The 13,423-nt window shown below is 36.5% G+C and overlaps 1 protein-coding gene across 1 annotated transcript in view; it reads right to left on the reverse strand.

The window, feature by feature from the left end:
* Positions 1-13,423, reverse strand: part of Phtf2 (putative homeodomain transcription factor 2) — a 110,887-nt gene that overhangs the window by 26,924 nt on the left and 70,540 nt on the right. Inside the window, 2 exon segments of the mRNA XM_034519109.2 lie at positions 3,725-3,880; positions 7,121-7,307. Of these exon segments, the coding sequence (XP_034375000.1) occupies positions 3,725-3,880; positions 7,121-7,307 (343 nt within the window).

Below are 13,423 nucleotides of genomic sequence, written 5' to 3' on the forward strand. Positions count from 1 at the left end.
CAGAGAGATTTGCCTGCCTTTCCCTCCTGAGTACTAAGATAAAATGTATGCACCACCTTGCCCAGGTATTATGAAAGTGCCACTAAGTTTCTAGAAAGTATTCTCAGTAATTTATAATGTTAACTTGCTTCCTTATAGTTCTTAAAATCCTATTTTAAGCATATGAGTGTTTTGCCTTCATAAATGTCTCTGCACCATGTGCATGTCTGGTACATGCAGGACAGAGGTGGGTCAAGTCCCCAGAACTAGAGTTATGGATGGTTGTCAGTCACCATGTGGCGTATTAGAAATCAAACTTGGGCTCTCTAGAAGAATAACCAGTGTTCTACTGCTGGGCCATCCTTCCAACCCATGTCTAATATTTAATAAAGGTAGTTTATTATCTAATATTAAGTTTTGATATAGATTTTCTAGTCATATATTAAAATAAAGTGACAAAATAAGAGGCATTATTTTTAATTAAAACTAATAGATGAGAGCCAGGTGGTGGTGGCGCACGTCTTTAATCCCAGCACTTGGGAGGCAGAGGCAGGTGAATTTCTGAGTTTGAGGCCAGCCTGGTCTACAGAGTGAATTCCAGGACAGCCAGGGCTACACAGAGAAACCCTGTCTTAAAAAAAAAAAAAAAAAAAAAAAAAAAAAAAAAAACAACAACAACAACAAAAAAACCCCAACAAACTAATAGATGGGTTTATGAATAAGGAAGCATTTATAATCCTAGCTGTATTCTGCCAAAAATATTTTACAATTATTACATTACAAATATAAACTTCAAAATAACTACCTATGGTCTTTATATTTAAAAACAAATTTTATGTAACAACTGTTTAGTCTAAAAATAAGAAACACTGTAATTAAAAAACAAACAAAAGAATCAGTTCAATCTAACTCTGGCTTTTGAGAAGTTTTAGCTCCCTGAAGTACAGATGTACAGATGCATAAACTGGGCCTCAAAAAAGTTTGGGGAAAAAAAAAGTTCCCAAAGGCATTTAAATAGCCTGCCTCCAAACCCACAGGTTCTTTATTAAGATCTCCATCACACGCTTTCTTCACTTGTGAGACTCTAATCTACTATAGTAAACTGAAGAGCAAACAGGATGTAAAAGAGTTCACTCTCTAGGATATATTCTGCCTTCCAGTCTTCTTCCAGGAGAACCTGCTGGTCAGCACACACAGGGCACAGTGGACAAGAGCAAAGATCAGGGAGGAAAGGCCTGGACATACAATGGCAAGGTAGAGGCCTGTACATGGAGTGACAGGGTCCCCACACTACAGCAGATACTGACACACGTATTTCTCCAACATTCAAACAACTTCTCTCTTTTAATCATTGAAATTATTTTATAACGGGAAAGTAAATTCAAATTGTTTTATATTTGACTTCTAGGTCACCTGAAAAGACCCTCATATCTCTGATAGATTTATTGTTATTTTGTATATTTCCTACAACAAATAGCAACTAGAATCCAGTCATTTCAAGAAAGGTGTTGGTTAGTTTATTTTTATTTTGTGTGAACTGTCTTCTAAAGTAGTAACTGCACAAGGTGGTAAACACACTCATCATGCTGTTTACTTCTATGCAAATGACTGTCTGAGGGGAGGAAGGCCCATTCTTAAAGAAGAAAAACAGAACAGAACAAAACAGAACAAAACAAAACAAAACAAAGCAAAGTGATTTGGAGAGTTTGGTATTTGCAGTAATTGTAAATAAAGGTGCAAACAACTCTGCACATCTGCTTCAACTGCTGTTTCCATAGCAGTGGCTCTCAACTTCCTAACACTGCAACCTTTAATACATACAGTTCTGCATGTTGGAATGACCCCAACCACAGAATTCTCTTGTTGCTACTTCATAACCGTAATTTTGCTACTGTTATAAATTGTAATATAAATATCTGATATGTTGTATCTCTAAAATGAACCCTCAAATGGGGTATAACCCACAGATTGAGATCCACTGTTCTAAAGGTTTGTTCTCTTTTAGAACATAGCCTTTAAAGTTGGCTCTGTTTCTAAGGTCAAATCTGAGGGAGCTGAATGTAACTGTTTAAACATCATTTATTTTAAACACTTTACTTTGTAAAAGAATCTAAGAAGATTTCAATTTATATGTAATGTTTACTATTAATGTTAAGTAAGTTAAAATGTTTCTTTTTAAAAAGATTTACTTTTATTGTATGCATATGACTGTTTTCCTTGCACGATATGTATGTACATTGTCTGTACACTGCCCAAGGAGTTGAGAAGTCGTCAGATCCCTAAACTGGAGTCACAACAGCTGTGAACTGAACCCAGGTCCTCTGCAAGAGCAACAAGTACTCTTAACTATGGAGCCATCTTTCCTGCTCTGGTTAAAATATTTCTTAAGCAATATTTAGTTAAAATCTAAGTTTAGAAGAATAAATATCCTGCTCTTCAAGAATTTTAGTAATTAAAATTTGTTCTGCAAAGAGCAAAGATCACAGAAGCAAAAGTCCCTCCAAAGTCAAATAATTATGTAGGAAACGTGTCAAATGGCCCTCTACCTTGCTTCCAGTGCCAATAAACTTCTAACTGCATAGTAAGATTTTGATGTCTCAGATTTGGTTATTTGGTTTAAGAGCAGGATGTGGGTGACAAAGCAGTAAGCTGGGTACTGTCTTAGTGTGTCTAATGCAGTCCTTGAGGGAAAGACAACCAAAGCCCAAGCAAACACTAAGAGAGGACCATGTGAAAGTAACCGTCATAGCAGCCTGAAGTAACTCATACTCTACACTGGGATAACACTTGATTTTTTATATAAGTACAACTCAAAACCTTCCAGAAAAAGAAAATTTGTGTATTTTTGAAAAGACTAAGGGTAATGTGAGCTGGCAAGAGGTGACAAAGTTACATCTTTGAGAAGTGAACACTAAATACAATGACATTATTTTTCTGTCTAAACTGTTTTAAGTCTGGAGGTGTCAGAAAACTGGGGAAAGGTCTGAGAAAACCAATAAACAAAGCAACAAATTTAGGAAATAAAAAAACTGAAGTCAAAGAAGGAAATTACTAAATGTTGTAATGAGGGAAAATTAGGAATTGTCGGTAGCATCATGAGAGAAATTACCAGAAATAACTTTACTATAATGAACTGTGGAAAGTCTGACATGGGAGCTGGCAGACTACCTAAGCTGGTAAGGTCACTCTGTGGCAAGTCTGACAATATCTTGACAATCTGAGCTAGATCCCTGGAACTCACCTGGTGGAAAGATAAATTACCACAAGTTGTTCTCTGACCTCCACATGTACAGAAGAGACACCACTCCTAACCCAGCAAACAAGGAAACAGATCTAACAGTAAAGAAGCACCTCAGTGAATGACTCTTCATATATACTGCAAAAATTGAATGTACATGAACAGCTATTGATCAATGGATCAATGCTACACTATCCATCAAGACTATAAAATGAAGCTGGTGTGGTGGCCTAGCTTGAATCTCAGTATTTGGAAGTCAGAGACAGGTGAATCTGGATTAGAGCTAGCCTGGTCTCTATAACAAGTTCCAGTTCCAGGACAGTTCACAGAACATAGTGAGGTTCTTTCTCAAATAACATTAACAACAACAACAACAACAATAATAATAATAATAAATAAAACAATAATATATTAATAATGGTGGGAAATATTTCAATAACAACACTCAATTATTGAAAGTAATATAACACAGTTATATGTGCATTCAAGTAAGGTCAAACTGTATACCTCATTTGCATAATGCTTTTTATAATGATGTGGCTTTCTATTTCGAAGACTGCTTTCAGAAGTTCTGTTGACATGACAACGTAATGGGTATCCTGTTTCAGGACCTTCCTCACTGGATACTTCATCAGAGACATTTGTTATCTTTCTTTGGGTATCCTAGTTGGGAGTAGACAAAGAGAACTGTAAGTAACTTCTGACTAATATTTGAGCTTTAAAACAGCAATCCCTTTAAAATTATACAATTAAGCATATATCTCTATACCTTCAAAATATCTTCAAAGCTACCAAGAAACTGATTAGGACTACCTACTTTTCAGCAAAAATATCTTAAAGTTAGTGATTATATTCTTCAATATACATTTTCTTTTTAAAAGTAATTCAAATAATTTATCAAATACTATTCTGTAACATTTTGTTCAGAAAAGAATCTGAAATATCTTACAGAAATAAAAAAATATGAATAACACACAAATATAATAGACCATTTGAAAGAAACTAAAAGACCTGAGAAAAGTATTATAATATTTTATCAAGCTAAATGGTCATCAATTAAAGATCCATCACTGATGTAGTAATAGTTACGAGACAGCAAGAAATGAATAGTTGAATGTGTGTGCATTTCTCATACATCATGTATACATCAACTGTAAGAGACCCACATTTTAGATATTCTGAAACTGATCAGGAGGTGTAAGCTCTACTAACATTTTTTCCACATCTCAGTAGATAAACATTCCTCAGTAGGTAATATGTACCTGAAAATATACGTGTGAAAGATATGACACGCTATGTTCATAGTATCAGACAGCTAATGCTTGAGTATTAAATTATAGCCAGACTAAATTGCTGCCTTGTGACTTATAGCTGATATTACAAAATGTAAGTACATGCACATTAAAAGATTTTTCTGAACAATCTTTTAAGACAACCTTTTAAGATTGTTCAGAAAATCTTTTCATCTCCTTCAATTCAAGAATGCCCACTGTCATATTCCTAAATGCAGCAACATCTTTTAACTTAACCACACTTTTGAAAATTAGTAAGCACAGTATTTTGTTTCATACACACTTGATTTTGGTGATGCCCCTTTCTGCTCCTCCCTTCAGCTCTCTGTCTTATGTCCAAGCAAAGCTGCTTGTTCCCTTCCTGGAGCAACCTTGCCTCTGCACTTCCATGTGTCACAGTATGTATCTTACCCCCTCCATTAAAGGTTTGTCTTCCCCTTTCATTCGGTATTTTCTACCCAGACTCATTCTGACATAAATCTACAAATATACAGATTAGACCCTAGGATTCCCACAAGAGGATAAATGCAACTGGAAAATAGATTAATAGATAAAATAGATTTAAAAAAAGATAAATGCAGCATTTGTCTTTTTGAGCCTGGGTTACCTTACTTAATACATTTCCAGTGCTGCCCAGTTTCCTGCAAATTACACTTTTCTTCACTGCAGAATAAAATTCCATAGTGTGTATCCAGCTTTGCTAGAAGTATTTGTTGAAAAGGCTGTTTTCCAGTGCATGTCTCTGACAACTTTGTCAAAAAGGAAGTGTCCAGGGCTGGTGAGATGACTCTGAAGTACTTGTTGCTCTTGCAGAAGACCCAGGTTCATCTTCCAGCCCCGTAACAGTGGCTTACAGCATCTGTGCCTCTAGTTAATTCCAGAGGACCTAATGTTTTCTCCAGACCTCTGAGGGCACCAGGCACATACATGGTACACACATGCACACACACACACACACACACACACACACACATATATGTGCATATGTGTGCATAGAAGCAAATAAATTATACACATAAAACAATATAAGTTATACACATAAATTAAATTGTACACATAAATTTAAAATTGTAAAAGGCTTAATGAGGTGTCCAGAGCTGTGCAGATTTGTCCCCAGGTTTTGTATCACATTCCACTGGTCCACATGTCTATTTTTGTGGAAGCAGCATGCTAGCTTTTTCAATATAGCCATGTGATATAGTTTGAGGTCAGGCAACACGATGCCTATCGCGATACTGTTCTGCTTAGGATTGCTTTGTCTACCTATGTTCTTTTGCATTTACCTATGAAGTTAGCATCCACACGTCCTCCCCCCAGTTCTTGAGGATTGCATTAAGCATAGATTATTTTTGTAGTCTACCCATTTTCACAATATTTAATGTTGTCAGGAGCATAAATCTTTCCATTGCCAGGTGTCCTCTTCAGGTTCTTTGTAAGTATCTTATGTGTTCACTGTAGAAACTATTATGATTGTGATATTCTAATTTCTTTTTTTTTTCCTAATTTCTTTCTCAATAAGTTTGTTACTACGTGTATATAAAAGTTACTGACTTTTGTATATTACTTTTGTATCTTGCAACTTACTTAAAAACTTAAAAGGTTGTTTATCCTATATAAAGGTTTTCTGATTGGAGGTCATGGTGTCTTTTAAATACAGACTCATGCCATCTGCAAATAAGGATAAATTTAACTTTTCCTTCCCAATTTTAATTCCTTTTATATCTTTCTCTTGTCTTATTACAGTAACTAAGACTTGAAGCACTACACTGAGTAACAACAGAGTAGGCACCTTTCCATCACATGCTTCAGAAACTAGAAAACCCACTGAAAACCTACATGAAACCATGAACAGTCCTGAATAGCAATCTTGATAAAAAAGAACAGAGACTTCACAAAAGTAATCATAACATATACACTGACACTGCTGCAATTCAACTAATTACTAACTGATGAGGAGATAATCATGCAGCTTATACAGACAACATTTTGTCTTGTGAAGCAGCAGAAACAGAACTGTAATAAGTCAAATTCACAGGGTGAGTCTTTCTGCATTGGACTTTCATATACTGAGTTATATAATTATATTTACTGTATTTTTACTCAGTATGATACACAGATGTGTGTGTGAGAGCGAGGAGAGAAGAGGGAGAGGGGTAGGGAGAAGGGAGAGAGAGAAAGAGAGAGAGAGAAAAAGAGAGAGAGAGAGAGAGAGAGAGAGAGAGAGAGAGAGAGAGAGATCTCATAGTTCAGGAAGAAGAGGATCAGGGGATGAACAGACAGTACCTAAGGAACACAGGGGTACGTGTAATAGAAGGCATGACTTATTTTCTGTTATTACGGTTGACACATTACTGCACATTTAAACACAGAAAGGGAAAAAGATTTTTCAGTGTTCCCAACATATTTTAAGCATCTGTAGTTAATCACTTTAGAATGTATAGAGATATACTTGAAGTCATGTTTAACCACATTGACCTGATCTTCAATGTCTTCACTATGATTCATGAAAGGTCACAGAATCAATTTCAAAGAAAACATTTACTTTGAGAGCAACTATTCCTCCATCACTTCATGCTAGCAGATCTAACTAAAATCTGGAAACAGCACTGACTTTGGCAGGAACACTCCTTGGAGTCTGTGTGACCCAGGCTGTATCTTCTGGTCGAACAGTTTCACAATGAGGTTCATGGTCCTGTGTTCCATCTTCACTGCTTTTTACAGTCCTCCTCCCATCCAGGGAGACGTAGCCATTGTCAGTCTCAGTTGACTTGTCAATTGAATTCTTTGCCTTCTTTGACCTAAACCAAGAATATTTAGAAATATGTTAATGCGGACTTAGCTGATTCTAGATGAGTTGATAGAAATTAAGATCTGGTATTATTACATAAAGCAATATTTTTCAGAATTTTAATGGCTACCCTTGTATTATACAATAAATGAAAAATAATATCAGATAAAATGACCATCCAAATTAAAATACTAATTCAACTTGTGGTAGGTTTTAAGGTCTTACAAATACCAATTCACAAAGAAAAGCCCTAAATTACAGAATAATTCTTAGTCCAGATCACCTGGCCTATGGAAAGTGTCTAGAATAAAAATTTTGCCCAATATGTTAGGGTTAACATATTTTAAGCTTTTATTTTAAAAGATTATCTCTGAAGTCTCATCAGATAAGTTATAATTAATGACTTAATACTATCTCAAATACTTTACCTTTTGTATACACACACATAAGTTCTTTGATAAGTTCCTTTTAATATATAGTAAAAACATTAAGATCTTTTGTAGCAAAAAATATGGAAAAAGGAAAACAAAGAATAAAGTTATAAATCTGGCAAAAGTAAAAATGAAGAACATAAAATTAACCCACACCAAAAGAATCGCTTTAAAAAAATAATTGACGACCATGTTTATGGTGCGTACAAGGACAGAATTAAGGATATTGATTTAGAGGAATAAAATATTTCTAAAATACAATGTGGGAAATAATAATTTTTAATAGACAAATGTTTGAGAAGTCTTGAAAGACTACAACAGCTGTAAGTAGTTTCTAACAGAAACTTTTAGTGAAAATAAAGTGTGTTCAATGTAGAGTAAGCCTTTCATAAGATACAATTTAAAAGCATTTTTATTTAAATAAACCCCTTTGAATTTTTCTAAAGCATATTTTATAAGAAAGAAAACATAAAATTACTATAATGCTTTATGTAGATAGGTTTTCAATGCACTCTACTCTAAATCCCAGTGACTCCGTTCTATGGGAATCTGCTTAAGAACTGAGCAAATAGACATGAGGGACAGGCAAGGGGAAGCGACTGGGTGGAGACACTAAAGAGCTGATGGAGGGAACAGGTAGGTGGTGTCATTGGGCAGGATAAAGAATCTACTCAGACACTGTTCGAAAATGCCATAATACCCTTGTATGCTAATTTTTAATTTAATTTTAATTAACTTATTTAATTAAAAAATTGAGAACTATGTGAGGCTTACAACTTACCTATTCTAAATGCTGATTTTAGAATCAAAAAATAACACAATGAGGTTACAGGTGAAATAACACAGCCAGTTTGAAACCAATTACAATACAAATTTGTCCTTAAACATGAGGTGATTTATTCTATCCACAATTCTTCCAATTGCCTTCTCTTTTCAGAAACTGTCCATTAGGATTTTGTCAAAACACAGGAAGTTTTTGTCTTATACAAAGAAGCCCCTCTCCTTCCTGCTTATCTGCAGAACTAACATCCCCTCTCACGCCATACATTTCTAATACATTATATTCAGAGCGCATATCCCAAGAGTAACAAGACTTGGAAGCCCAGTCTCCTAATGCTTTCCTTGTGATCCCCAGTGACGAAAAATCCAAGAGAGCATCGGCCTCAGATTAAAGATAATCAAAGATAACAAGAAAATGTGCTACAGAGAAAAGGGAATGGGGAAAAACGGAAAATCAAGGAAGAGCAAAAAGTGCCTTGTTTTCACCTAGGGAAGAATATTATGGTATCAACAATTCCCTGTATTTGTCTTTTACACTACATAATATGCAGAAACAGATTCTAAAAAGTGAATTACGTTGAAATTAAACAAATTCATAGTATGCTGGAGAGGAATTCATGAAGGCTGATGGAAAATAAGACTGGATCAAGAAGCTAATGGGAAGATAAGTAAGTAAAAGACATCTAGAAAGCAGATACATGAATCAGATAGAAAAGCAATGTAAGCACATGAGAAAACAGAATATCTTAAAAGTAGTAAGCACAAGGAAGAAATACAAGCTGAAGACATACACAATAAATATACTTTATCTAGGTAGGTACAGAGTTAAATAATACATCCTAAAGTATTTGATCCATGCTGAACACCCAGATCTTGCACCCAGATTTTGGTTTCTAAACACCATTCTCTCTAATGGGAGGTTCTGATACTAAGGTCTGGTTCCCTGATTGGTTCTTGATTTGTCAATAAACAAGGTGGGAGCCAACTGCTGAGTGGAAGGTTCAGGTGGGACTTCAGGGTTCCAGGAGAAAAAGGCAGACACAAGGAAGGAGAGAGGCTTTTCTGCCATGCCTTGGAGGAAAAGGGACATAATGATCATGTAAGGCCTTGGGGAGAGCTAGGGCCTCCACTCTGGGAGGCCAAGGATGTGGAAGACAGATGGAGATAATAAATTGGTAAGGGCACACCTAGAAAGCGGGAGATAGCTGTGTATGTGTCTTTTATCTGTGGATTCAAGAGTCTCAGGGTGACCCCTCTAGGAGCAAAGGTGGGTAGAAAAGGAAACCAAGTTAGGGTTGGTGGCAGCTATCCTGGAGCTGAGCTTGGTGGAACAAAAGGGAGCAGGGTCCTGGGCAAAGGTGGTAGCATGTTTTTAAAACTGCACGTAACAATTGTCCTTGAAGAAGTGTCCGATCTGAGGGCTGGAGCCGATGTACAAGCTGAAGCTGGAATATTCTGGTATGTCAGAGATAAGTTAGTGCTCCAGTAAGAGCCAGAACTTGTTAGGAAGACAAGGAAACTACTCAATGGTGCTCCATGAACTCCACCGACAAAATTTAGGTCAGCTGAGTCAGCAAAATATATCTTAAAGTAACAGCAAAACAGAAAGCCCTGGGTAAACACAGGAAGGTGCCAACTTGAAGCAGAATGCCAGCTCAAACATGAGTGTGGAAAATAACCATGTAGAACAAACAACGATTCAGACCGAGAGTGAATGTGTGCGTGCGTGTAACCTTTCATCCTTGCCCCACTTCTCAGTGCTTCTTGTTCTCTGTGGTCCCTACCTTATTTCATCGTCTACATGCACTTTCTAATCTCTTATTTATGCTCATATAAACTTCAAAAATCAGAATCCTCATGAGACAGAATATGCAAATTTTATCTTCTGAGACTGGGTCATCTCACGCAATATAATCCTTTGATTTTTCCATCTGCTTTTCTCCAAATTTCATAATTTCATTTTTTTTCTTAAGAGCCAAATAAATGGATCTATGTTACATTGCCACAATCCATTCTTCTGCCGACATACACTGTAGCTGGTTCTCTGATGTAGTCATTATTTTAAAACGGCCACCAGTAAGCCAACTATCTACGCTGCTGAAGCTCTGCCTGGCTCAGCCACCATGTTGTGACCAGAGGCCCCGTGCGGCGCTGCAGCTAGAAATGGCCAGCCAGAGACACCAGCCCTGACACCCACAAGACGCCAGTGTGGGAGATGGCTCTGCCAATCTTCCATACTGTCTCCACAAGGCTGGGCATTGCCTAGACCATCCCAACAACCATGTAGGCTTGGTACAAATGAGACTCTAATGCTTAAAGATTAATCAAAGGCTTTATATGTTTGGTAATGCTCAATAACAATATGCCCATACAAAGAGAGTTGTTTTCCAATTAGCTAATCTAAATAAAAGTTGTTACCCGTGACTGCTCTCCATACCGGTAAGGCTCTCCATCCTCCTACATTTCCGCTCTCCCTAGCTCCTCCTCTTCCTCTTCTTAATCCTCCTCTTCCTTTCCTTACTCCTCCCACCTTAGCTCCTGCTACAGTTCCCCTTCTGCTATCATGAATAATGCAGCTATAGGCGTGAATGTGCAAGTCCTGTGTGAGACAATATTGCATCTTTGGAAACATAGCCAGGAGTGGTAGAGTTGGATCACACAGTAGTTCTGCTTTGAATTGCAGGGAGCCTCCACACTGACTTCCATAGAGGCTATGCTAGCTAGCACTCTCACCAACAGTGGATGAGGTCTCCTCATTCACTAGACTAGGAAGCATTTGTTGTGGTCTGTTTTCTTGATGATGGCCTTTCTGAGTAGGTGAGATGGGAACTCCAGGGGTTTTAATTTGTCTTTCCCTAGTTGCTAAGGATGCCAAACTTAAAAAATAGAAATTATTGGTTATTTGGTTTCTTTTGAGAACTGAGTGATCATTTCATAGGATTTACTGACTGGCAGTTTTATGCCTTTGGTGTTTACTTTTGTAAATCTTTACTTACATCAACCCCTCTGTGAGATTTAGCTATTACAGGTATTCCCCATATCAGTGGTCTGTCTGTCTGCTCTGGTGCCAGTTTCCTCTGCCACCCAGAAACTTTAATTTAGTGTGTTTCTATATACTGATTCTTGAAACAACTTAAAAGAAATGGCCTTATCCATTTTTCAAGAACTTATTGTATCCAATTACTTGTTAAAAACTCACCTTAAGCTGGGTAGTGGTGGCATATGCCTTTAATTCCAGCACTCAGGAGGATCTCTGAGTTCAAGTGGATCTCTGGGTTCAAGGCCAGCCTGGTCTACAGAGTAAGTCCTAAGACAAGCAGTGCTACACACAGAAACCCTGCCTTGAAAACCTGGAAACAAACAAACAACAACAAAACTCACTTTGAAGGTCCCCCTGAAATAAGGACGCATCCCTCCTGAAGGCACTACCGCATCCACCTCCACCCTTGGACATTCTCTTTATATTTACAGTACTGTTTTGGTGGATTATATGCAACTCATCGCTTCTAGGTTAGCTTCATGTTTTGTTGTAGACAAGTAGCATAATGCCTAGTCTGACAAGTACTTACTTAATAAATATGGTGTTTATTAAGAAAAAAATCAGTTATTTTATGAATTGGATTTTAAATAGAAAAAAAAACCTACAGATATAAAAATCTCACTTTTATAGCCAACAATCACAGTTCTGCCTCTTTAATTTTTGGGTGGAGAGACATTTGCAGAATTTTCTCCAATGCATTCTGACTGGTACTCAAGATGTAAAAGTCCTCCGTCAAAGCTACTCAAGGGAAAAGAACCTTAAAAATACACTAGTTTATTATTCTTACTTCCTTTGAGAAAAAAGTGATTATACTATACGTGAATTGTTGAAGTATTACAATTTTCATACTGAAAACTTTAGCCCAAAAGTTAGTACAACTTTTAAAGAACTTGCTCATGAGATGGGTCTTAGTTTAGAATATAGTGTTTTAACAAGTTTGAGTATTTAGGTTACCCTCATCAATAGTCTTAAAATGCCAGGGTACACTGACAAGTAAACTTCTCCTATTATTGTCTGCAGAAGACAGCTGAGCACCTGGCTTATAGTGTAAATGACTCAACTACTTCAAGTATATTCAGAAAAGGCCAATTCTTAGTACTTGTATTGAAATTTTTTGAACTTACGTAATATATTTGATTCTGTAAATAATATCAATGTATTAAACCTTTAATTTTCACTTTAGTGTTGTAAACTAAATAAAGGTGCAAATCTCCACATGCACACTCACTCCTGCAATGCAAGATATCCAATCCAGGTCTTTGCCCATGCTCTAGGCAAGTGCACAACCCCTAAATGCAGGTCAATCCAGCATATTAACTAACGTGTGGTCTGTTTCATTCTGGTAACTGTTTTTAATTCACCAAATTTATTTATATAAAGTTCTCTACTCAAGAGCGTAATTCCTATTCATTGGCTTACTTTTTAGTAACACGATGGTTAGCTCTTAAAGGCTATAAAAAATTCAGGATGTTTCTGAATTCTGAAGTAGGTATAGAGTTGAAGAAATACAACTCAAAATCTAATGTTTCCTAATCTTTTCAGTGAAAGCTATATTTCCAATAAACACACAATTTAATGCATTAAAGTACTAAACTTAGGAATCTGAGTTCGTTTCTACATTTTTAATTGGCATTTGTTGAGTTTAAGCTGTTATTTAAGAATTAAAGGTATTTAGAAATAGTAAGACTTAAAATCAGTTTTCATTCTAACCTCTAGAAGCCATACCTGTCACTCACACACGTATGCACTGTGCTTCCTTTGCCTGCTCTCCATCACTAACTCAGATGCCTAAATAGAAACTGCTGACCGTTTCCACTTACCACCAGAAAGCACTGAGTCAGTTGCTATTTCAGCTGCTTAGCCTTACACTTACAA

The sequence above is a fragment of the Arvicanthis niloticus genome, chromosome 15 (genome assembly GCF_011762505.2).
Source record: "Arvicanthis niloticus isolate mArvNil1 chromosome 15, mArvNil1.pat.X, whole genome shotgun sequence".
Classification (NCBI taxonomy): domain Eukaryota; kingdom Metazoa; phylum Chordata; class Mammalia; order Rodentia; family Muridae; genus Arvicanthis; species Arvicanthis niloticus.